Source organism: Ursus maritimus, unplaced genomic scaffold (genome assembly GCF_017311325.1).
Source record: "Ursus maritimus isolate PB19 unplaced genomic scaffold, ASM1731132v1 scaffold_1, whole genome shotgun sequence".
In the NCBI taxonomy this organism is placed as follows: Eukaryota; Metazoa; Chordata; class Mammalia; order Carnivora; family Ursidae; genus Ursus; species Ursus maritimus.
The window spans coordinates 62,825,851-62,852,141 of record NW_024423343.1 but is presented as its reverse complement, the minus strand read 5'-3'; the positions used below and the strand labels follow the sequence as shown (position 1 = coordinate 62,852,141).

The 26,291-nt window shown below is 34.8% G+C and overlaps 1 protein-coding gene across 2 annotated transcripts in view; it reads left to right on the top strand.

Moving 5' to 3' along the window:
- XIRP2 (xin actin binding repeat containing 2) overlaps positions 1 to 26,291 on the top strand; it is a 286,390-nt gene that overhangs the window by 180,824 nt on the left and 79,275 nt on the right. For both annotated transcript variants that reach the window (XM_008687061.2, XM_008687060.1), the window contains exon 2: positions 6,694 to 6,847. In XM_008687061.2, coding sequence (XP_008685283.2) covers positions 6,694 to 6,847 — 154 coding nt within the window. The remainder of the gene's footprint in view (positions 1 to 6,693; positions 6,848 to 26,291) is intronic.

Sequence of the window (26,291 nt, the reverse complement as noted above, 5' to 3'; positions counted from 1 at the left end):
TAATAAATTTCTTACTACACTTACTCTATTCGATGTTGCCAGCTTATCTCATTAGTATATGTTTTTCGTACAGCTGACAAATATATCTATCTAAAGTATAAATTTCATCTTGTCACCCCTATTTAATTCACATTCAAGGTCTTCTGTTACCTACAGGATGGAGTTCAACTCCAGCCCATGATTCAGCTGTGACATAACTTTCCTCAGGAAATTTTCTCTGACCCAGGAATCCTCCTTCTGTGTGTCCACATTTCCTTATTATGTGCCTATGTCTCATTGTTACGTACTCATTTTTGTACTATAAAGCTCAGTTGGTGTATCTTTCTCTGCCACTAGACTATGAGCTTCTTGAGGACCCAGCCTGCACCTTAATTATGTTTGTATTCGCAGTGCCTCGAACAGTGCTTGAGACATATCAAATGTTAAAAAAAATATATTTTGAATGAATGCGAGGTGAGTATAGAATGAAATGATGGAAAGAGCTTCACAGAGGGGGCTGCACTGCATTGGGTTATGAAGGAAGGGATACTTTTAGTACAAAGAAGGAGGAGGCAAAGTCTTCCAGGAAAGGGACTGGGAAAAAGGAAATATAAAACAATCTTCTTGGGGCGCCTGGATGGCTCAGTCAGTTGAGCGTCTGCCTCCAGCTCACGTCATGATCCCAGGGTCCTGAGATTGAGCTCCATAAGGCTTCCTGCTCAGCAGGGAGTCTGCTTGTCCCTCTCCCTCTGCCCCTCCCCCCTTGTTCTCACTCTCTTTCTCACACACACACACACTCTTTCTCTCTCTCTCAAATAAGTAAATAAAATATTTTTTTAAAAAAACAATCTTCTTGTTCATTCATGCATTGTTCAAGCCATGATAGGAGTCCTCTTTTTCCCCGCAGTGTAACAGAATTCATTATGAAGAGATCTGTTTTCTTGTATCTTGTATTTTGATAATTTGCCGTTTTTTCTTTCCACCCTTCTCTTTATGTTGGCATAAAACTTCCTACTTTTGCCTATTGCAGAATTTCTATTTCTCTAAAGGCAAGAACCCACTGAGATTGGGAATGTACATGAACTAGCTTGGCATTTAAATATAGACAAGTCCACATATTTTCATTGTATTAGTCCATGCTCATCTTTCACCCCCTCCCTCCTCAGTGACTTCTTCACTCATGGATCATACTAAGTTGAGAAAATACAAGGTAATAAGGCAAACTGTTTTCTTTTGAAATTCCTGGTAAGATGTTCTGAGCAATTTAGATGATTCTACAGAGCACCACAATCTCTTGTGAAGTTAATGTTAGCTCGTGATTAAACGTTGGCATTTTTCATTCTCATATTATAAAAAATATATAATTTATCTTCTAATATTATAATTATACATTATGTTAAAGAAAGAAATGTACATACATAACAAAGAAAAATTATCTCATTCTCTTTTAAGCTTAAGTTCTCCGTGTTTTCCTGGTTTCAAGGTTTCTTAAAGCTAGAAAAGATTGCAGACATTGTTGAGAGATTTTATTTAGATATTATTTAAGCCAGAGCTTCCCCCAGTGCTTCTGGTATTACTTCTCCACAGTCAGGAACCTCTTCTTTACCCTCAGATTCTTCTCTAAATGCTTCCTCTATCTTCATGCTTAAAAGAAACATGGCTACCCCTGAAAACACCACAATCCCTGAATCTATGTAATTTGAGGCCATTGTCCTTTCTAACCATTTCTCTCCCACTCTCTTGTTAGAGACTTGACTCATTTGAAGATCATGCCAGTCAGATGTACTCCCTTGTCCCCCTTCATCACTGCTATTTATTAAATTTTGGTTAAGTTTCCCTTGTTTTCTAGAAGTGTTGACACTTAACTTACAGTCTTTCTCTGCCTTCCATGCCCTTCCATTATCCTGAGACACCAGCACAGCCTCTGAGTTTTTAGTTTTTCTCCTATATAATGACTTTCTCCTCTACCTGCTCTGCTTTCATTTTAGTGGCCACAACCAGATCCTAGTCATTATAACTGTTCTACTTCTCAAATCGCTAAAGCAGACATCTTGGTCTCCTCTCTTTCCAATTTGCTTTGCCAAGTATTCACAGTACAAGCAGTCTTTAAATTCACCATGTTTCCAGTCTGTTGATCCTTTTACTGTCTTCCAATCTACCCTTCCTTTCCTTTCTTCCCTTTTAATCCATTACATTCCATGGTGTATCATTCCCAGTCACTTTCTTAATTATCTTAACAGTAACCTACATTTTCTTGTGCCTGCCCTCCCACATGGACCTTAGCCTACCCTGCAACACACATTTTCTTTTTATTTTTTCCTCACAAAACCTCTACCTGGCTGAAGTCAGCTCCCTGCTTTCTCATCACCTGAAGTAGAACTGTGGAGAATTTTCAGACAAAGTCACTCAACAGGGTCTATGTGTAGCCCTGTAAATTTAATATCACCAACCCCAAATGAGTTCCCAGTGCTCCATTAGCCATGGTCATCTCTGTCACTTTCCCATTCCCCACAGCAATAAAATTAAACTTTATTCTTTTCAAATACTCCTCCCACTTTAATCAGACCTCACATTCTATCAGAGAAAATAAATAATGTTAGACAGAAGTGTACTTATCTTGAGGCTACCAAGCATACAGATTATCTATATATACATTGATGTCACTTTCCTTCCCCTCAGCGATAATGGGAATGCCTTATGTTCTCTGTCTTTGGGTTATATGTCTATCTATGCTTTGGGTTCCATCTTCTTGCCCCTCTCAGGAGTTTTACAACATTATTTTTCCATCTCTCTTCTGCACAGCCAACCTCTCTGTTTCACTTAATCCTTCCAGTTGGCTTGTCAACATATGGAGTCCCTCCCTTTAGAGACTTGACAAAGTATGTCTTTCAAGTTATTGCTCTACTTATCCTTTCCACTTTAACACTAAGTTATTCAAGAAGTTATCTACACTCACTGACTCCCAGTCAGTCCTTCACCCATTACAATCTGTCTTCCAACCTTTTTACTTCCACCAGAATCATTTTGCTCAACAGTTTATATCCATGTTGCTAAACGCAAAGGACATATTTAAGTCCTTACCAAATTTACACTCTCAATAAGAGTTCAATATTGTTAAAGATATCCTTTCCTTCTGATTTTCTTCTTTCTTCTTGTCTGCTTTTGCTCTTGTACTATAAAATTAAATGTCAGCATTTTTCAGGGCTTGGTCCTGGACTTGTTTCTCATCACACTCAAAGCAAGGTCATCCACATCGTTGTTTCCATTACCACTAAAAGGCAGATGACTCACAAATCGCTTGTTCAGTTAGGACTTCACCTCTAAGCTCCAAGGCTACACATCCAGATGCCATCTGGACATCTTGATGCCCAACTCATGATCTGTCCTTTGTCCCAAACCAGCCTTCTTCTGGTGCTTGAACATTGTTTAATGGTACTACAATCCCTTTTGTTGTATTTGCCAGAAAGGAAAATGAAATTCTCTCTCCTCGGACTCAATCTGTTATCTAACCTTGTCAGTTTTGCATCATAGCTTTAACTTAGTTCACTTCTCTCTATCTCCATCACCACTCTTCCAAGATGGACATTGCTTGCCTGGAGCACTGTCATGGGCTCCTCACTGATCTTCCCATGTATAGTTTGACCTTCCTCCAGTCTATCCTACTCTAGAACTATCCTCAAACAGGAGTAATTTTGCTTCCTGCACAAGATTGGTCAATATATGAACACACTTCTGATTGTCGTGACTGGGGGGGAGGGGTAGTGCTACTGGCATCTAGTGGGTAGAAACAAGAAATGCTGTTAAATATACTGCAATGCACAGAATTGGCCCCCATAATGAAGAATTGTTTCAAAATGTCAATGACGCCAATGTTGAAAAAACCTACTCTAGAGGAAGACCAAGCTTCTCACAACGCAGACTTGGTTATGTCATGTGTACATATGCATGTGCGCACGCACACACACACACTTTCTTAAAATTCTTCAGTAATTCCCCATTTGATTAGGACCACTATAGTTAATATGGCCCTCCAGATCATATTCTAGCCTCTGCCTACCCCTGCAGCTCATCCAACATCTTGCTGTCTCTCAGGCTCCTTGGTTCAGTCTCATTTCTATCTACTGAGCTTCCTCCCACCCCAGGACATTTGTACATGTTGTTCTCTCCACCTGGAAGGTTCTTCACTTAGTTAAGCCCCATTTCTCCTTCAAATATCAGCTGCAAATCTTTTCCCCAGGGGAGTTTTGCATGACCTTTCTCAGTAAGTTAGTTCCCCTATTTTAGATACTCGCTATTTATATACCTCTGTTTTCTGATCTGTACATTGTTGCATATTTACATTGATTTATGTGCTGTATTACAGTCTCCCTCACTAGAGTGGAAGCTACAAAAGATGAATAATAACTTTTTATTTTGTTTTATTTTATTTCAAATAAAATTGCACTATAAATGTTTGGTTGTTGAAAGTTAGATATTTAGTGACTAAGTCTCTTTACATACCATATGAGAAAACTTAGTCTCAGATACATCAAGGAGCCAAAGCAAGGCCACACAGCTTCATAAATAGTGAGAGAGCTTGAATCCAAGTTTCTCATCATCAAGTGCTGCATATTTTCCTTCTAAACTGGTGTTTTGTGCATTTGTTTAAGCCTGCAGATTTTTACTTAAAGTAAATCTTTTGTGGAAACAGTGCATAAAACAAATTAAAAGAGATTAAAGCAGATCCCTGCTGTTATTAGAGACAGCTCAATTCAACCTTCTCTGAAATTTTTTATGTCCCTACACAAACCCCTCCCTCCCACTTGACTTAAGGAATTTACTCTAAGGAACTTGTCACAGAATGACTTGGATCTGAAGGTCAAGGCTTGGAAACAGGTCTGCCGCATTCATATATGGACTGTGGGGTCTTTTACCACCTCGGTATATGATGTACTCTTGGCATTTGTGAATTTGAAGTTGAGAACACCAATATAGCATAAGTTAGTGTCATCACTGGCTGAGATATTTTCTTGAACAGTTTCACCAAATCACATTGCCATGATTCTATATTAAACAGAGAGGTGATCTTTTCATGTTGTCAGTTGAGTCCATGGACCATATTTAGCATTCCACCCTTTGTCAAAACAGAATTTTCTGAACAGGAATCACTGCTTTTTAAGCATCTTCATTTTATCTTTATCTTATTTTATTTTTGCTGATGCTAGGAATTGGGTTAAATTGCTAAAACAAAAGCAGATAAATACTGCATCCATTTCATAGCAATCACTTTACATGACAGTGGAAGAGGATACCAGAAGGAACTGACGTGAGGACTCTTCCTGTTCACTAGCTAAGGAGCTCACACCCACATGCCAGGCATGTCTGACATTGTCTCTCAACAACATAAACATCACTACTTTTATGAACATTTGGGTTTTTTATAATAGCTGCAAGCACAAATGTTAAGGGCAATGCCCTGAAAAAATGGAAACTCCTTTTTCTCTGTTTTTCTCCTGTAAATGTTTTTAGTTCCAGACCAAGTTCACAGTAATGAAGATAGTAAACATCGTGTATTTGGAGGGTATTTGAAGATGAGATAATTAAATGCATACCACTATTTTCTAGTTATGTATTGATATATGTATATTTGATATGATAATATATATATATATGAAAAATGGATGTGAAAATTAGAAAATATAAGCATGCTAAGAAGTTATTTTCCAAAAGCCTTGCCTTTCCATCCTATCATAGATGTAGAAAGCATATCTATTCTAAGAAATGTTTGAGTTTTTAGCTGTCTCTCAAACTTAACTTATTCATTCCAGTATATTTTAAATGTAATGGAAATAAAGAGCAATTTGTCACATCATTGTTTGAATTGCTGTTGTTTAGAAAATATAACTTCATATATAAAAATCTAAAACTTATGTGTAGCTATTGAGACAATTTTCAATATATTACTTGATTTTTTAAAGAAAATTATACTTTTGCTTTTCAAGCTGTCTTAGCTCCTTTACTAGCTTTTTACAATTTTTTATTCAAAACAATTAGTCTGATTGATGCAGTTTGTTTTATTACATTCTATTACTTAATCTATAAAATAAGGAACACTAGATTCCCTCTATTTGAAATACCCTTTATCCTTTTTTCCTTTGGGAAACTTTTATTGCTTCTATTTTAAGTCACTGTCTCAAAGAAGTAATTTCACAATCTTTATGAATTGCCAAACTTACTTACTTAATGGTGGCTGAATGGGTTTGTAATTTGGGAGCTCTGTAATTACTAAGATTATTATTACAGGGTGAACGTGACATTAAAAAAAAAAGGCATTTCCTTCTGTCTTAAGCATATAATGTCAATATATTGCTATTTTTTTTGAAGTCCTTCATGGACGTTTCTCATGTCTTAGGAAGTTGCATCTATTAACATATATTACATACATATTATATTGTGACCCTTATTTCCACTTTCTCTCTTTTATGAGAGCAAAAAAAGCCACATGAAAGAAAAGCTAATTCAGAAGTTGAACTAGTGGCAGAAAAGTAAACTAAGTGTCAGATATGTGTTTGCAATTCTTGGCTAAGTTATCAGAATTTTACCCGAAGCATATTGGAAAACATCAGTCATGGGAACCCCCCTCCTCTCTCATTCCTGCCTTCTAAACCCCCTGAAAACCACATCTGTTTCCCACTGATAGCTTTTAATATGCATCCCTTTAATGTCTTCTAACAGGAAGTGGAAATTGAGAGAAGTTTGTGTTCACCAACATTTAAGAGTCACCCTGGGAGCCAGTCCGATGATTCTGTGAATGATTCAGACAAGAAAGGCGAGGAAACATCTTTTGACAAGATGTCACCTGAAAGTGGTCACAGCCACATCTTTGAAGGTTAGCACAATATTTTGATGTGATCTCTTGGGATCATATATTGTACAACATCAGTGGTTAAATAAGAAAATATTTAAGGTTTTGTTTTAAAAATTAAGTAGAAAAAATGAGAGAATATAGCTCAAGAAACACAAGGAAAAATAGAGGTATATTTAAATACTTCTCTATTATATTTACTTTAATTTTTAAAACTAAAATATATTTTAATTGATTCTAAACTAGCACAATAAGCATTTTCAGTATTAGACTTTTTGAACAGTCATTTGACTATCATCTGACTGTTCCTTTTGTGAAAAGGAGACATATTTGTCTCTCTGTCTGTGGGATAATAAAAGAATAAAATATAAGTAACTGTCAATGGCAAAATTTTTAAAAAATGGAAAATGCCTTCAGCATCTCTTTTTTTCAGACAATTAAACTAAATGTGCTTAATGAATTTGGAATAAAAAGTGACATGAGAGTGTCATAATTTAGGAGAAAACCTCATAAATTTGATTAATGTTTTACCAATGTCATTAAAAAATTAATAGCTCATATGTTAGAAATTACACTATTAATAAAATTTTCAACTATGACACAAGTGCAAAATATAAATAATTTATTGGAAAATGCAGATATCATTTATCATTTCTGATTAGTCACATTTTGGTTTTTTTTTTTTCATTGTAGCCAAGTAATGCATACTATAGTATTTCTGATGTTTGTTAAAGGTCATAATTAGTACAACTTTTAGGATGTCAAGTGGCCAGTCAACATGAGCAGTGTAGAATATAGCAGGCAGTTCACAATTTGGGAAAGCCAATAATGCTCTGCTTTAAAACTTTGATATTCAAAGTGTCATCTGTGACTCAGAGTATCAACATCACCTGGAGGCATATTAAAAATGCAGAAATGTGGGCCCCATACCAGTCCTATCAAACCATAATCTGCATTTTAACAGGATCCTCAAATATTTCATGTGCACATTAAAGTTTGAGAAACTTTATGCGCTTCTGGATAATTTATGTGTGATTCAGGCCATTCCGATTCCAATTGATTAAGTATTGTAATTTGGACTGGGAGGTGGATGTGGGAAGAATAAAGGGGAGTTTGCTGATGATGAACTGGATGGACATGGATTTCTAAACACAGGTAATTTGGGATTTCAATTTCTAGTTTTCATTTTCAGTTCATTTTTGTATGCCCGATTGATATCCTCATATGATTAGTGTCAGTCTTAAGGAAGTTACTCCACATATTTCAGGCTTGTGATTCAACTTTATGAGCACTTGGAAGAATGCAAGAGAATCAGGTTAGCAGAGGCCAAAAAAGAGAAGCTTTAGGAATGATTTATGTTCAGGTGAGGCTGGCCCGTGGAGATCTTAGCATAGGGAGGCAAAGATGAAGTTGGCAAACTGACCGGTGTTACATGAGATGAACACCTTCACTCATCCTGCCTCGCTTCTCTCCTCTGTTTTCTTAGGTTCCCATGCAAAGATTTTCAAAAGCCTCTTTATTTTACACACTTAAAAAGGTATTCTGGAAGGTAACCATTATTGAGTGTCAAGATATGACTTAAATTTAAGAGTGACCTCAGGTTTAAATTTCCAGGTATATTGAAAATATCAAAAGCTAAACTGAAAAACACAGAGTGGGAAAACTGTCCTAGGGATAACATAGCAGCTAACTTATATTCTATCTGTACAATGCACAAGAACTGAAATTTCTATGTGTCACTACTTGTAAAAGAAAGAAACTTCCTTCATTATGGGATCCTTTATGTCTTCCATGGTGCCCAAAATTTCTATCTTAGGTGGAACAAGTATGAGCCCTTTTAATACTTATAGTTAGCTTTGACAGGCTTTGTATGAGCTTGACAAAACCTACACAACTAAAGAATACATCGATGTTACTAGTCTGCTGCAAAGAGACTTTATTCCAAGAAGATAAACACGTGTGTCTGAATAAAATGTGGTAATGAAGATGTCAGAGTGTAGGATTATATGAGTAACTGTGATGGCTCACATACTAAACATCTTAAGTAGCCTCAAGAGTTTCATACTTGGAAACAATATTTATTTATAGCTCTTTCATAAACAGTAGACTCTTAGAAAGAAACTTCAGTAGACCAACACAATGTAGCTACCTAACGATCTGCATTCTTAGGATTTAGTTAAATCAGTGCAAATTGGTCAAAGGATGCATCTCAGGACTCTGGAGTAGCAATGGCTGTTGGATTAGTTTCCCCCTTTATCCTCAACTGCAGGTCCTGGGTAGCTGCACAGAAAGGCACTGAGATTTCCCCAGATTTCTTTCTATGCTTGATGATCCATCCACTCCCAGGTTGTGTTTAATTGCTTTCACCGCCCTTTATTAGGTTTGCTCTGCCTTCCTTACCGATATACTTGTGTCGAATAAATCATAGTGCTTCCTGTGCATGTTGGTGCATTCCATTCACATTTTCTTTGGGTGTACTCTAATTGTTAGCTGTTCCAATGATTCTAGGAAGATTTGGCTCATTTGAAATTAAATGTCAAGCATGACAAATCCATAATTTGACAAATCTGGGTGATGTAATAGATGCAAGAGAAGAAAACAAACTCGTATAAATGGTTTGATTAACTGTACCACAGTAATATAAAATCTTATGTGTGAAATTTCTTTTAGATATTTTAAAACCAGTAAGTTGGAGAGTGAATATTGGGGGTCTTAGATACTGATTTACATGGTTTGATCTACTTTACTTTGATCTACCTATATATAGAGTAAAAAATTTATTTTTTCTGCAGAAAAATTCTGGATCAAAGGGTGCTTCAAATAGCACAGACGATTGGGTAATGTTCATCAAGTTTAAATGATTTAATATGACAATTACCTGCTTTTCACTTTTAGTCCCTAAACCATAATTTTAATATTAATCTTCTAAGTCATCAACATATAAAATGCTAACAGATAAAATATGCATTCAAAGTCATTCTTTCAAGGCTTTTGTAATAAACCTTAGAAATTACTTGCTGTATTTCTCTTTTTATTGTGCTCCATTAAAGCAGGTTCATTCTTATTCTTATAATGGCAATTCATCTCCTCTGATAGATTTTACAAATCAAACTGGGGTTCTGGTTTTTCTTTTTTTTATTTCTCTACTCCTCTTTAAGTGGTGGGATCCTTTCAGTTACAAGTGTTTCTGAAATACTGATGTATGTGCCATATATGTATTTGTGTGTGAGTTACTGTTGTTTATGTATCTTATTTTTTCATTTAAAATAATTTTAGAGACATTTAAGGGAAATGCTTTTTATATTATAGAAGAGCTCCTTATGTCTGCTGTCCAGTGTGCTAACCACTAGCCACTACCACACTGGTGGCTATTAAACACTTAAAAAATTGCTGGTGAGACCAAGCAACTTGTTGATTTTATGGAAGCCTAATTAATTTGAATGTAAATAGTCCTGTTTGGTACAGCCCAGTCTTAGCAGATGTCATTTCTCCAAAGAATTTGTCCACCCTTTTCATTGGAAAGGATTCAGATGCTACTTGCTCATTTTAAGTTATCTTCTCTCTGCAAATTTACCTTAATTAAAAAAGTATGTGGGTAAGTGTAAAGATAACCCGTGTTTGTAAAATAAATCTTAGCAATAATCCACATATTAAAAAGATTGCCTTCAAGAGCTAGTGGCGGTCTCCTCACTGTAGTATTTCCTAGTGATAAGGAAAAAATCGTTTCATCTGCGTTCCCTTTTCAGCATACTGAAAAACAATGCTTTTATCATTGGAACGGAAATATCTACTGTGAGGCTATGCATTTTTCTGTAACATCTTTTCTAGGGCTTAATTTTCTTGGGAATATGAATCCTCTCAGGTCAGGAAGCAAACCATTTTCTAAATACTTAAAAGTCAACAAAGTTAAATGAAATGCAGTAACAGGTTACTTTAAAATTAACAGAACTATTCCTTTAATAAAAAAGGGCTTTGTTTGGAAACATAAATAAATCAGACATTTAGTCACAGAGCAGCTCCAGTGAGGCCATCAGCACCATTTGTTCTGCTCTGACTGATTCGTTCTGTCTAATGAGACTCAGACAACAGGCTTTAGACCTAGTCTCTGGACAAACGCCACGGTGGACCCAAGACTCCCAACACAGGCTCCATATCTTCTTTCATGCCCCAGACGATCTCCTATAAGACAGCCATGTTATTTTAATTCACATAGGAGACTTTTCATTAGTAAAAATGTTGTCAGTGAAGCACAATTTAAAATAATCCTGAGAGGGGTGCCTTGGTGGCTTAGTCGGTTGAGCATCTGCCTTCAGCTCAGTTTGTGATCTTGGGGTCTGGGGATCAAGCCCCACATTGGGCTCCCTGCTCAGTGGGGTGTCTGTTTCTCCCTCTTGCTCTGCCCCTCCCCCTGCTTGGGCTCGCTCTCTCTCTCTCTCTCTCAAATAAATAAATAAAATCTTCAAATAAAATAAAGTAAAATGATCCTGAGGTAACAACCTTCACAAAATGAAGAATCCTTTTGTGATATCCTAAGTATTTGGTATGTTTCATCTGTTTACTCAGATGGGGTTTTTTTCCCCTTTCTTTCTTAAAGTGGGTTTTACCTTCAGTTTTTCAATGACTCCCACATATTCCGTTCAGTTGCTTTTATAATCAGTGAGTCAAAACAAATTCCAGAGTTAAATCATGGGCTCTACCGGAAGGGGCAGCTGGAAGTTTGCTATTCTGAGGAAATTGTAATGAAAGGTCTATTCATGAGGTCTTTCACATGGAGGCTATAAATCAGCACCTTGGAATGCTGGAAAATGTCCATTGATTAATAATCAAAATCCCAGGACCTCATTTTGAGCTTATGTATGGTCATACTTAATTTTAAAACATGATGCCATCAAAGAAAGAGAACAACAAATATAAAAATCCCTCTTGAAACTCATTCATTCCTTTTACCTCCTTGTAACTGCAAAGAACTGTTATTTTTAAATATTCTGATTATAGAATCAGAATGTATATCTATTCCTGGAGAACATTTTTGATGTGGTATTTTCACTTGTCCATTTATTCATTCACTCAGTAAATATTTATTGAGTGCTTAAATCTGCCAGGTAGTAGTTGTTCTAAGTGCTTGGGGGCATCAATGAATAAAACAGACCAAAAAAAAAAAAAAAAGAGAGAGAGAAAAGAAAAGAAAAGCCCTGCTTTTGTGTGGCCTGTATTATAACAGGCAGAAACACACCATGAACAATAAAAATAATGAAGAAGTAAATTACACACCAGAAGGTAGTAAGTTCTATAGAAAATACAGACTGTGACAGAGGGAATGGACGAGGTTTGCATTTTTTATTAGAATGGTCATGAGCAGCCACAACAAAAAGGTGACATTTAAGCTAAGACTTAAAAAAAGTATTTTCCCTTTTCCTTCATTCTTAAAAGCATACAAAGTCATATTTTGATGATATTTGGGAAGATTTGGGTTAGAATCCTCCCTGGGTGATCTTCTTCCCATGATTGGAGCAACTATACTGCTAGTTTCTATGCCGTTACTTGAAGCAGAGGAAAGATATACATCAATAAAACCCTTATACTTTACCACTGTCGCCATTGCAAAGTGTATGGAATGACTCCTCCCTTTGTTCCTCAATGTGTGTCTTGCACATTTGGGGTATTCTTTCTCTATTCTGATCTCCAGAGGACAGATCCAGACAGGAGGCAAGGAGTACAGGCAGAATCACAGGGCTGACTGAAGAGGTGGAGTCCATACATGGGAGCCAAACAAGGAATTGGTTATTCTTGGGAAAGGGACTTGAGAATTACCTAATAGGTTTGAAATTAGAATGTTAGCACAAAGGTGAAATACAAGAACCCCACATCTTAAACTGAGTTTATGATTCAATGTGTTTATCCAGGTTGGCACAGCTCATATGACCATCAGTGTTCCAAAATAAAGGCGACGTTAGAGGTTCACGAATGCAGTAGGTCCATCCTGGAGAAGTTTGGTGACAGGTGTTGGTGATGCAATCCTAGTTGGGTTTAAGGACAAAAAACCCTGTCACTAAGGATTAGCACATGACTAAGAGACTGCCCTGGGGCAATGATTTTGAATGAAGAAAGGAAAGAAAGGATGCAAGAGTGAGAGGGAGAGAAGAGAGGACAGGCAGGGAGGAAGAAAAAGAGACACAGAGAGACAGAAGCAGAAATGGAGGGAAAAAAGTAAGAAGAGAATGGAAAAAACAATAAAGCAGTTCTATGAAGCTTTTGAGAAATAGCTAGAGTCCAGTTATTAAAGAACTGGTTTTTTTTTTTTTTTGGTGTCAGAAACAAACACAGCAATAGCCATAAATTCAGCAAACGTTCACTGAGAAGGAAAGTGAAAATTCCAGGTAGATCTATCAAAATCATGAAGGAGTATTGAAAGTAAGGAATCTGGGAGGAGATAGGGACACTTTTATATATTTGATGCTCAGCAATTCAATAAATGTCTTTCTATCCCCATGTGGTAGGGCAAGAGAAAGTTCTAGATTCTAAGCTGAGAGTAAAACAATTCAGGTTAGTTACACTCAGCTGCCAGATTAAGAAGGATGCCAGGTTTAAAAGAAAAGGGAACACTTGATTTTTGTGCTTTCAGAATTGATTAAAATGTTCATCAATATGTTTTAAAAATGTTTACAAATTTGAAGGAGTGGAGTATTTGGCTATTTTTCACCATGATAGAAAACTAACGTTCTAGGGGCAATCCTAAACTCTAGATATCCCCAGATATGAGAAGAGGGTGAGGAGCCACCAAGAATATTCACTAATTAATTTTTAAAATCCATTTTTCAAGGTATATGAAATTTGTAAAGTAATTGGATTTTCAGATTTTAAGCAAATACTTTTATTAAAAATGTGTGTTTTCTCTGTACAATTTTTATGGATATTTAATATTAGAAATACCTTATTTACTTGAAATCAAAATTAATTATAAATACTTATAACCATAACTTCTTATTCCTGGTTAATGCAGCTTCACATGCCCTTTAAAATATATAGTGCCCATGATGAATTTTAAGAATAACAACCTATTAATAATCAATGTGAAACACAAATAATAATAGCAGATGAAACTTTCTCTTTGTGAAGAGCTACATGATTCTATATTTGGACTCTTTTTCCACATCTATAAATATGGGTATGGGGCTAAAATAATGTTCTATGAATAAATTCTGCATGTCACAGTTAGGATTCTTTATTTGCAACACCAAAGTGATGAAATAGTATATGAGGCCTCAATTAGAAGAGTACACAAAGTCCTAGCCAGAGGGTCTCAGAAAGTCTTAGAGAATACCATAAACTTTGTATTGCCTAAGACAAAGAACCAGTTGTTCCACTTGTTTAAAAAAAAAAAAAATCCTTTCTTGCCAAACTCATTCTGTTTAATTGTTTATTTGGTTTAATATTTCAGCACTTAAAATTCTAGATAGCTCCAGATTTATTAGAAGACATGTAATCATTCTCTAGTGACTTGGTAGGACCATTGCTTTTCATAAACATCAGGGAAGAATTTGGTACACCACCTTCAAACCTATTTTATACCATCAAGTCACAATACTTTCAACTCATTTCTTGACTATCTTCATTCTCCATTCCTTTTTTTTTTAAGATTTTATTTATTTATTTGACAGAGAGAGAAACAGCCAGTGAGAGAGGGAACACAAGCAGGGCGAGTGGGAGAGGAAGAAGCAGGCTCCCAGCGGAGGAGCCTGATGCAGGGCTCGATCCCAGAACACTGGGATCACGCCCTGAGCCGAAGGCAGATGCTTAACGACTGAGCCACCCAGCCGCCCCCTTAATTCTCCAGTCCTAAGGCTGACATACTGCACCATGGGAGATGGTATCAGAACAAGTAGTCCATTCGTTTTATTTCTATTACAGAGAGGAAACTATTAAGGAATTTTAATATTAATTTCTAATGGACCCAATTTGGTAAATGACTAGTAGAAGCAAAATATAAATCCTCTCTGGAGGAATGTAGCTTCAGCTGGGGCCTCAATAAAATCCCAAAGATGAAGTTCCAATGAACATGAACTCACAATCAAAAATCAAAATATAGATAAGAGACAAGGCTACATAAGAGCCAACAAGCATAATAAAGCAGGACTATACCTATATAGACATGAGGTATGAATTAGAGAGTCCAGAAGGGGATCTCTGTATCCTATGGAATTTAGTTTACAAAACATTTAGAATTCTAGTTAGTTGAAAATGGAAAGACTAGCAGTGAAATAGTATTTGGATAATTGTCTGTCAAAATAAATAAATAAATAAATAAATAAATAAATAAATAAATAAATAAATCGATCCTGTGTTGCATCATACACAAAATCTCTTCCAGATCTTTTAAAGTGCCAAACATAAAACTCAAAACTCTAACAAATATTGGAAAAAATGTAGGTTATATTTATTAAGCTTTCAGAGGGGGAAAGGAATTCATAAGAAACACTAAAAACAGAAACCAGAAAGAGAAAATATGAGATTGATATCACAAAAATAGTTAAACTTCTGTTCTATGAACAATATATTAAAAAATTCAAAAACTAGAAAGAAAGAGAGAAAATACTGTAGCACAAATAAGCAACAAAACGTTAATGTCCAGGATATATAGGAAGCATACACCAAAGAAGACACAAGCAAATTCAAAATTAGAGCAAAGTATGTGAACCAAAACAAAACTATAATGAATAATAAGCATATGAAAATGTGATGAGCATTCCAAATAATTGAGAATAAAATTTACGTAATAGTTAAGCATAATATTTTCATCAAAATGAAAAAAGAAGTTGTGTAACAATTTTTATTTGTAGGATATATAAAGAAATAGGTCATATGTTGTTGGCGGTAGTACAGAAATGGATGATCTCTTGGAGAGGCAATTTAATAGTGTTACTTAAAATTCCAAATGTCAACCACAAAATTCCATGTCAACTTTTATCTATTTATGTAAAAGAAACATTGTGCATGAGTACAACCATCAATGATGGAGGATATTTATTGCAGTATTGGTTTTATAATGGAAAAATTGGATACAACTTATATGCCCACCAATAGGGGAATGATTAAATATATTGTGATTCATTCATACCATAAAATATTACACAGAATTGATAAAAATGGGATAGTTCAGTTGGTACTGACATAGAAAGCTTTCTACGATGTATCATTAGGTTGTGGTGCTGTTATAATGTTTTACAGCAAGAAAGCATTGTTCATGTATTATTAACATAAATTTTAAAATAGAAAAATCTCTAAGAGTACAACTTTCTCATTAAGTAAGCTTAAGATATTAAAATTCCTGTAGTACTATGATACTAAAAATTTTATAGCCTACATACCTATGTGCCTAAGAACGAAAAAGCTGTGAAAAAGTTAAGTTTAAATTTTATAATAGCAACATAAACAAAAACTATCACATTAAAATATGGTTACTTGGGCTGTGAAACTGGCCTTTTGTTGTTTGCACATATTTTTAGATAGCACTGTTTCAATTTCTGTTCAATTTTGTGGAAGATTATTAGAGATTTGCAATTTTAAAATAGTAGTGAATAAAGTATTTTAGGAGAGGTAATATAAAAACATATAACTTGAAATTAAATTTATTTTTAAGCGCAGTTCAATTTATGACATTGCATTATCTGAAGAACAAAATCTAGATTCTTTTACTGGTTTGTGAAGGAGTGAATTCAACTTGTATTCAATTATCACTATGCAATTTGGATGGGTCCCAGTGGCTCTAGGACTTTAAGTTTTTTGTGTTCAACTGGCTCTTAATAAACAATTTAGATATCTTAAGTGATATTGGAAGTTGCTAATGGCATAAAAAGGCTCTCATTAAATATAAGCCAATAGATTGAATTTCTGTTGAGGCCAGGCTAAAGCATAGGACAAGAAATAATAGGAACCAAATTCTGGGGCAGAAAGAATTTAACAAGAGAAAATATATCATGAAAAGAATGATTGTCTAGGGAGCATAGACATCTACATTTTGAGGGAAGATGTAAACACTGATTGTCAGGCATAGGCACTGACAATGCAAGGATGCATAAAACATCCTCTTGAAACTCTCAAGTCTTATGATCTGGCCCAGAGGTTCTCAAATCATCCTCCTAGCATGATTATTAAAATTCATTTCTCTGTGCAACTTACAGTTTAAAGTTTAAAATGTAGCTTACTCTCATTGATTTAGACTCTCTGAATATCAGTGCATTTTTATACATCCCAAGTGATTTCATGCACTCTGGTCTAGTCTGGTAAACTATTTTCTTGGATTTTTGTTTGCTAAGGGAAATACCACTGAATTCTCATCTGTACCAAGATCTAGCCTGTGGTTGGAGAGAGCCTGGAGTTGGGCTGGAGTGGGATCAAAGTTCCAAGTTTGGGGTATAGGTCAGTCAACATGGAAATAACTAAAACTATAAGGCACATAAACACAGAAAAGCACTGTAAAAATTCAAATTAACACAAAATTTCTTTAGACATAAATATAGAAAACTATTTTCAGTAAGTCCTGGGATCCTCGCTCTCTCTCCATTATAGTCTTTTGAGGAAGTTTTATGTTGGAATTGTTTGCATCAGTGAAGCAATGTTGCAACATCTGACAGGAATTAATTCACTTAACACTAAATGGTTGAGTATCTCTTTAGACTAGACTGAGAAGACACAAATACAAGTTAAGATTACAATCTTGTTCCTAAGGAACTCCTCTTTTGGAGAAGAGGGCCATGTATACAAAAATATTGAGGTAAATGCTAATAGAACTAAAAAATCATGATTCATTTATTCAAGCAGCAAATTCATGGAATGACCCTGGGTACCAGGCACCAGCTATACCACGGTGAACAAAAACATGTTTCCTGCCCAGATGGGACTTTCATTCTGGTGAAGAAGGTAGACAGTAAATACATAATCCCATACAAAATAGGCAGTTACGAACTGTGGGAGTAAAGGAAGATAAGTGGGTGCCCTGAGTGGCTATGAGATTATTAGGAAAATGGGAACCATTTAAACATAATTTTTAAAATTCGATTTCTAACTGGATTTCAATAGAATTAGCTCTTGAATCTGGCAAGATATTTTCTGACTTGTTTATGTGTTCGTAGGCTGTCAAATGATTGTAGAAGTGGTATCAATTCTCTTTTCCTTTTGTCATATTTGTAAATCAATTTACAGCAACTCCTGAAGTAAGCTCCTGTGCCTGATACTTCTTTCTGCGATAGGAATGTTCCAACCATCTATTTTCATTTCATTCAGCTCAAGCTTACTTTTTTTAGTCCTGGTATTTTTGCTTATTTTTTTTATACTCTTCATTTATACATTTATAATTGTTTACTTCTTCACAACAACAGATTTGCTATGTCTTCCATGCCCAACATATGCTGGACTTGAAGAGCAAGAAGACAAGTCAAACTATCATTAATCAGGACTGGAAAGACAGGATAATAGAAACCTCAGCTCTAGATATGTGAATAGCTATTTCAATAAGAGACCTGAGTCTGTGGAAAATTGTTCACCTCTTTGATGTCCCCCTATGTAATCAATTTGAGAAATACAGGATTCTACAAAATAGAAAATGCTGGACGGCTTAAAGGGAAGTTGGTGTTCTGAGCCACTGGCATTAGAGTGACAGATAAAGTGATCCCAGGATGTCTCCTTCTGATGCTCTCTCGAATGCAACCCCTCCTTCAAATGCACAGTCATCCTCTCTATGTATCTATATGATGATTCTGTGTTATGATTTATTTGTCCGTGTTATTCACAATTACATATCAGTATGGGCCCTGTGTGTAGTATATATTCAAAATACTTATTGAATGAATATATTAATTTTGAAATACTCAGAATCATTGAAAACAGCTGTAATTTGTGAGCATATGAGGATATGCTCTTTCATATACAGACTCGTGATAAAATGATTGAAAATATACTTTGGCAATAGGCAAGCCCAGGTTAAATCCTGTATTTGGCACGTAAAAATTGTACAATCTAAGAAAGTTCCTTCACTACTCTTGGCTTTAGTTTTCTACTTTTTAAGATAATAAAGTTAATAATAGTATCTCTTGGACATGTTGTGGATATTACCTAGACTATTACATGAAACGTATGCTGCATAGCACTCAAAGTGGCATGAGTTTTAACAGAAATTTAAAACAGAGATTTTGTTTGCTAGTGAGGGCAAGTGCATTCTATAAAACCTCTATAAGATATATTATAATCAGAGTAAACTATCTTAAAGCATCTCTGTAAGATGTTTGTTTCCAAGTTCTTTGAATCAATAAACAACGTAGGTTCACCAAGTGTAAGGCAAGTGTGCTTGTCTACTCAGTGGCTAGCAGATAGATGACGAATGTTGTTTGTGTGACTACGTGATTTCCCACTTTCAGGCAAGGTGACCAGCTACGGATTGTGCTTCTAATACATCAGCTTAAATGATGAACTTTGAAAAACTTTGTGCCAAATAGAGCTGCCAATATCCACGTTTTTATGATCTGTCAATAGCATATTATTTTTTTAAAGGACTGAGGCTTGAAGAGTAAGAGAAACCGACCTATCAACCTAAAATGATCATTGAGGCAAAACATGACCAGCTGTTGGTTAGTCAATAAAAATAGATGAGGAAACAGACAATGCTCAGTTAAAGCTTCAAAGCCAATGACACCAGCTGTTCTGGATTTCCCTCTTCCGTGCCCCAATCTTTGTTTACAGTTTTATTTCTTTTTGCTTATTTTTTTAATTCACAGTCTAAAGTGACCATGCTAAGCCATTCTTACACATTCTTCTAATTATCAATATAAACAAATCAAATGTTACTTAGAAATGTTTACTATGCTTTGTTATTTACAATAACAAAATGCACTGAGTGCAATGAAGGCTGGAAACAAATATTCTTAATATCCACAAAAAGCAGTTTACAACATTCTTGAAAAAAGCGATCAGTTCATGAGAGAGCCCAGTGTTTCTAGTTATGTATTGCTAAATCTGTCCCTCAAAAACTCTCAACTTCCATTCATTAATTCACTTATTTATCACTTATTTATTATATATTTCATAAGACAAATATGTGCTTTAGGTGTGTTTTTTACTTTAATTCATTATTCTTGCTTGGGATAGCTTTAGATCGTGGTACATTCAGTGGGATGTTATTCAATCGTAAAGTCGGTATCTACTTTATACATATGTTGTTCTTAATTTATGTGTAGCAAAAGAGAAATGTCTATACATATATTGCACTGTCTAAATGCACACATATAATGGCTCAGAGGTTTTCCTTTGTCTCCTTTCTTTTTAGAAACACCACAGACACACACACACACACACACACACACGCACGCACACACACAAAGGAAGTCCACTAAAAATAAGTAATTTTTTATTACTTTGAGAAAAAGTGTTTGGAATCCAGAATCCTTCCCTTCCTTTCCTCCGTACAATCAACGCAGCTTGTGAAATGTTAACTAATTCTACACTCTTAGAGGAAAAAAAAACAATGAAATTCCTTGATAAAGCTGCTGGAGATCATTAAGAAAAAAATGTTGCAATAGGAAGAACAAAGAGTGTATTTGTAGACAAGCCCATGTACTATGCAAGAAGGAAAAATTGTACAGCTTCCTCTTGGCCATAGTGATGTATTTTAGCTTGATATCTGTCTAAACTTTTTGGTGAAAATATTGTAGGAGAGACTATTGACAGTGAAAAATAATTTATGAAAGTAATTTCTTCCTAAAAATAAAGAGCATCAAATGTGAAGTTATTTATCCACTTAATAAATGCTTTAAACAGTTTTCAAGTTATGCCATAATATAAACAGTTTGCCATCAGAACCTATCACTTGCACTTAAAGATAACAAAAGAATTGCAGTCAATTATATGTGTCTTATCAGGTTACAAAGAGTAAATAACCTTACAAAATGCACCTGAAATAGCTAATTAAACAGTATGCCAAAGTTTTAGTTTCTTTGATTACATAGTTTGCTCCGTATTTTCCATCTTTGTTTATAACAACAAATATATTTGAAACAAGATTCCAGAAGATTTTGGGATACAGTTGAAGAATATTAGGTATATTTTTATGATATAATATTTACCTTTTGCAAAGTTGAAAGTATTTGATTTATTTATGTGACATTTTTGAAATTCAGTTCAAATAGACCTAACAAATGAAATGGAGTAATAGAGATGTGTTTATACATCTGTTCATCAAACCAACATTTAATGAGCACCCACAGTGTACCAAGCCCTGTGAAAGACTGGGTACCCAGGAATGGCAGGATAGAAACGCGCCCACCCTCACAGACGTTACTCTGTAGTAATAGTAACTTACATTTCTATTGTGCTTTCACAATATGTAAGTGTTTTTACAAGCATTCGTGTTATCTATGCCTATCCTTTAATATAGGTGTTATTATTTCTAGCATATAAATGAGATTCTTGAAACTTGGACATTTTAAGACTGGAAGGTTTGGAGATAACCACAAATATGTATACAAGATATTCAAAAATAGCCATTTATATTTTATAGCATTTAATGTTTTTTTTCAGTAAGAATTCAATGAGGAGACAAGAAACATACAGTAATTCACAAAGGGAAGTTTAAAAAATCATTCGCTATAACAGAAGATAGAAGTGTCAGGGGATTGGGTACAAAGGGCTAAATAGAACTCTAAGGAATATACAAAAAGCAGATATAGGGAGCAGCCGTGACCTCTAGGGGAACACCAAGCACCCAAGAAGGAACCAAATATGGAAATTGACCCCTGCCCTGTAAGTCTGTAAGTCTGGGATTCAGACCTCACTGGAGAGGGCACTCCTGTGGCCCACTGGTTGGCAGACAAATTCACTGAGGGGCTACACTGGAAAACTGACTAGGAAATCACCTTCTCGGGTGCTAAGAGGGATCCCATGGAGAGGTGTGGTGTGCTGCTGGTGACAGAGCACTGCAGGAGCCTCCCAGTAGAGAGGATGTGCAGAAACCAAGAACAGTTCGTCCTTCAGGATCCCTCCAGGGTCCTCCACTGATAAAACTTACCATCTTGCCAGCTGGCAAGGGAGAAATATTCCGGTACCCCAAGCAGAGGCCCAGAGGGTAGATCTGCAGCTTACAGGAATAGAATGATAAATGGCACACTGGTATAGCAAGAACATTTAGATGAGTTATATCACACTATGGGGATACCTATTTTATTCTTTTATCATGGGTGAAGTCATTCAAAAACATATTTTATGTAATTATTTCTAAAAGATAAAGAATTTTGATATTAAATGTTTTGCCCATTATTATAAAGAGTAAAACTTACAACCTAGCAATTGAAAGCATTGAATTTGAGGCCAGACTGTTTGGATCTAATTTCTGACTGTTGGACTTTAGGAAAATATGTTGGGAAAAATATTTAACCTCCCTGTATCTCTGTTTCTTCATTCAAAAATAAACAAAAACCACCAAAAAACAAAAAAGGGGACTTTTTTTTCATATATTTCTTATGACTATATTGGAGGATGTTTGAAATGTGTTGGAATTTAACTGGCATATACATAATGCTCATTTGTAGACTACTGTTGTTATTATCATATATTATTGAGTTACTTCATCCATTAGAAAATCTGGAATATCTAGTATAAAGAACAAAAATCTACAAGCCTCCTGGAAGGAAAATCAGTCATATACAAAGCAACATAAGTTAAGCTGCCCAGAGTATTTCTCCAACCTAAAAAATGCTAGAAAAATGGTAGCATGACATGTGCAGTTATGGGGGAGAGAAGATTATTAATAAATAATTCTATAAACAATCTAGTTGTTTCTTATGTATATAGACAACAGAAAAATAAGACATAACAATCTTTGGCCACAAAAACTTCATCTACTTATAAATATGTATTGTCTGATGGCAAATTACAGCATGTTTCTTATTTGAAAAAATTTAAAGGGGTCTATTGTTTTGTTTTTGTTATAAATCCAGTATGTGATTTTCTATTAAGAGATAGAGAAAAATTTAAAGAAAATAAAAAATGATTGATATTCCTACTTAGTGAAAAACAGGTGTGTTTCCTCCTAGTTTTTTCTCTACGTATGTACGTGCATGTGAGCATATAGAAATATTCATTTAAAAAAATGGTGTCCTACTAAGTGTGTTGTGGTATTCTACAGTCTACTAGATGTGTGGTGCTATTTGATTGTGCTTCTACTAGTTACAGTAATTTTTTGGACTTTTTAAAATATCTAGTCTTGTTATCTGTGAATAATTATAATTGTACTTCCTCCTTTCTCATCATTATGTCTCATATTTCTTTTTCTTGTCGTATTATACTGGCAGTACCCTCCAGTATGATTCCAAAGTAAAGGAGCAAGAGGGGATATCTTTGTCTTTTTTTTTTTTTAAGTAACCTCTACACCCAGTGTGGGGGTTGAACTGACGACCCCACCATCAAGAGTCACATACTGTACCAACTGAGCCGGTCAGATGCCCCCATCTCATTCTTAGTAAAGATAAAGCATCCACTTTTTATCGTTAAGTGTGCTATTAGCCATAGGATTTTCTGCATATGCTATTTGTGAAGTTTAAAGTTTCCCTTATTCTTAGTTAAAAGTTTTTGTCATGAATGGGTATTGAATATTTTCAAGTATGTTTCTCCAGTTATTTTTTTTAAAGATTCTATTTATTTATTTATTTGGCAGAGAGAGAGAGAGCACAAGCAGGGAGAGCAGCAGGGAGAGGGAGAAACAGGTCCCCCGCAGAGCAGGCAGCCTGATGCAGGACTCAATCCCAGGACCCTGGGACCATGACCTGAGCTGAAGGCAGACACTTAACTGACTGAAGCACCCAGGCGCCCCTGTTTCTTCAGTTATTGAGATGATAAAAAACTTTAAATTTTTTTAATATTTAATTATGGTGAATAACTCTGTTCAGTTTGGTGATAGAAATGGATTTGCATCATTCTTCAGTAAAAACTAAAAGGAAGTGTGGACCACTGAGTATATAATTCTCCCGTTTGTATAAAAATGAAAAGTATGGTTTTATATATAGACATATATGTATACATGTGTTTTATGCACATATAAACACATCTGTGCTTTTTTTTTAAATTTTTTTTATTATATTATGTTAGTCACCATTCAGTACATCCCTGGTTTCCGATGTAAAGTTCGATGATTCATTAGTTGCGTATAACACCCAGTGCACCATGCAATACATATCTGTGCTTTTATATACAGAGAACATTTCAGGATACATGTAAAATTTAACAGCAGTCTGTTTTGCATATGAAAAAGCATTGTGTGTTTGGGCTAGGAGAAAGTTTTTATTTTATGCATACTCTTATGCTGTGTGAAATGTTAACTATATGTAACTTTGAAAAAAAAAAGTACTTCTATTTCTTATTGTTATTTATCGCATTTACACTTAAGTATTTTATTAGCTTGGAATATGTTTTGAAGTATAAGGTGAGCCTTTGAAATAATTTTTCCCCGAATTATTTAGTTGAGTTTCCGAACTGTTTTTTGGGAAGTAACATCCATTTTTTTACATTTACTAAGCACTGTTGTTTAATTCAGAATGATTATTTTTATTCCACTAAAAGGAACGTTGATTTCAATGCTAATTTCACTGCATTTGAATTAATGTAGCTTGTAAATTATAATTTCTGTGAGAGTTAGTACCCCTTATTGGCTTATCAAGTTTTTTTTGCCCCATTTTTTTTTTCTTTTTTGTATTTATTCTTCTGATGAAATTTAAAGTTTGGCCAACACCTTAGGTGCCTACCCTGACCACTCAAACTAAAGTGTTCACTTTTCCCTTTTGTGCCACTGATTTCTTCATCTTCATAAACGTACCCCACTTTATATGTGTTTCTCTATTTACTTGGGTCTGTGAATAAGAAACATTCTCATGGGCCCAAGTGTTGTCTTATTAACCAGCACAAAACTTGACATACAGATGCTCTGTAAATATTTGATGACTTATTCACTCAATGAATGAATGTATGAATGTTTAACTTCATCAAACTCCAAAAAAATTCAACTCAATTTTATTTCCCTTGCTTTTCTTCACTTTCGACATTTACATAATCTTTTTAAATTTGTGATTAAAGCCCTGAATTATTACATTATTAAGATGAGATAGATGTCATGAATATCTAAAATATATTCTTTTCCATATACATTTTTTAAAGATTTTTTTTGCATTTATATTCGGTTTAATAACTGCATTTATAATATTTGTTTGGTTTAATTCAAATAGTAAGCATTTTTATACAATAAGTTTTCTATTTATTCTTAATTTGGAATCATCTTTTGCATTCAGATGCAAAAGTCTTGCAGATATATCTTAGTTTCCTCCCCAGTGAGGGTATATTAATCATTTTCTTTATCTAAGAATTTTTTTATATATTGAAAAATATGCCTCTAATCCCTCATACATAAATAACAGAATCTTATCTATAGGAGAATTCTGCATTTAAATTTATGTCCACCATGAAACAAACAAAACACCTTATACACAATATTCTACTCTATCACAGTATAATGTCTTGGTGAAGAACTTTGAGACCAGCCTGTCCTTTTTATTATTTGTTATTTTTTTTATCTTTAAAATTCAAAAATTCATAAGGGCATATCCAGGTGTCTTGATGCGCCTTAGTTTTTGTCCTCTCAGATCCTTCTTCAGCTTGAAAACTTTTTCTTTTCTTTTAATTGTGTATGTTCTTGCTCTTTTTCCCTTTCTTCTTTTGAAACAGATACGTTCCTTTGATCATATGTCTATCCTTCATATCCATCATTATTTAGGTCATTATTTTCATCTTTTGATTTTGTTCCTGAGTTACGAAAGAATTTCTCAGGTCTTTCCCCACTCCATTGATTGAATTTATTTTTTTCATAAGTTCTCCTTACTATCTCAAATTCTATTTTAGCTTTTCTCTTGAATTTTGCATTTTCTTGCAACCCATTTTACCCTTCATTTTTCCATTCTGTGATTTCATCCTATTCTCTCTTTAATAACAGCTATAACACTTTTATAAAAGCCTCTCTTCCTAAATCTTCTTGAGCACATCAAGAATATAACATGTGAATTTTTCAACTATCTCGAAAATGAACTAATTTTAAAAGCTATGTTATCGGTTTGCCTCCTCAGGTCAGTGCCCCTTACCATCATCCAGCAGGGCCTCTTTATGATCTCTTGACTTATTTACTCTGCTTGCATTGTGTTGAGATTGGTACAAGCATGGCATTTCTTTCAGGTAGGGCAGGCAATTTTTTCTTTTCTTTTTTTTTTTTATTCTACCATCAGTGAACACTTGGCTCTTATAATTTCTCCTTTTTTTTTTTTTTACTTTTTTCTTCTGAACTACATCTAAAGTCTTTAATTTTTGGTCCTATCCAAATTTACTGAGTCTTCTACCCCATACCTTACAAGATTAACTTTGGTTGTTAGATACTATGTGTAAAGCATAA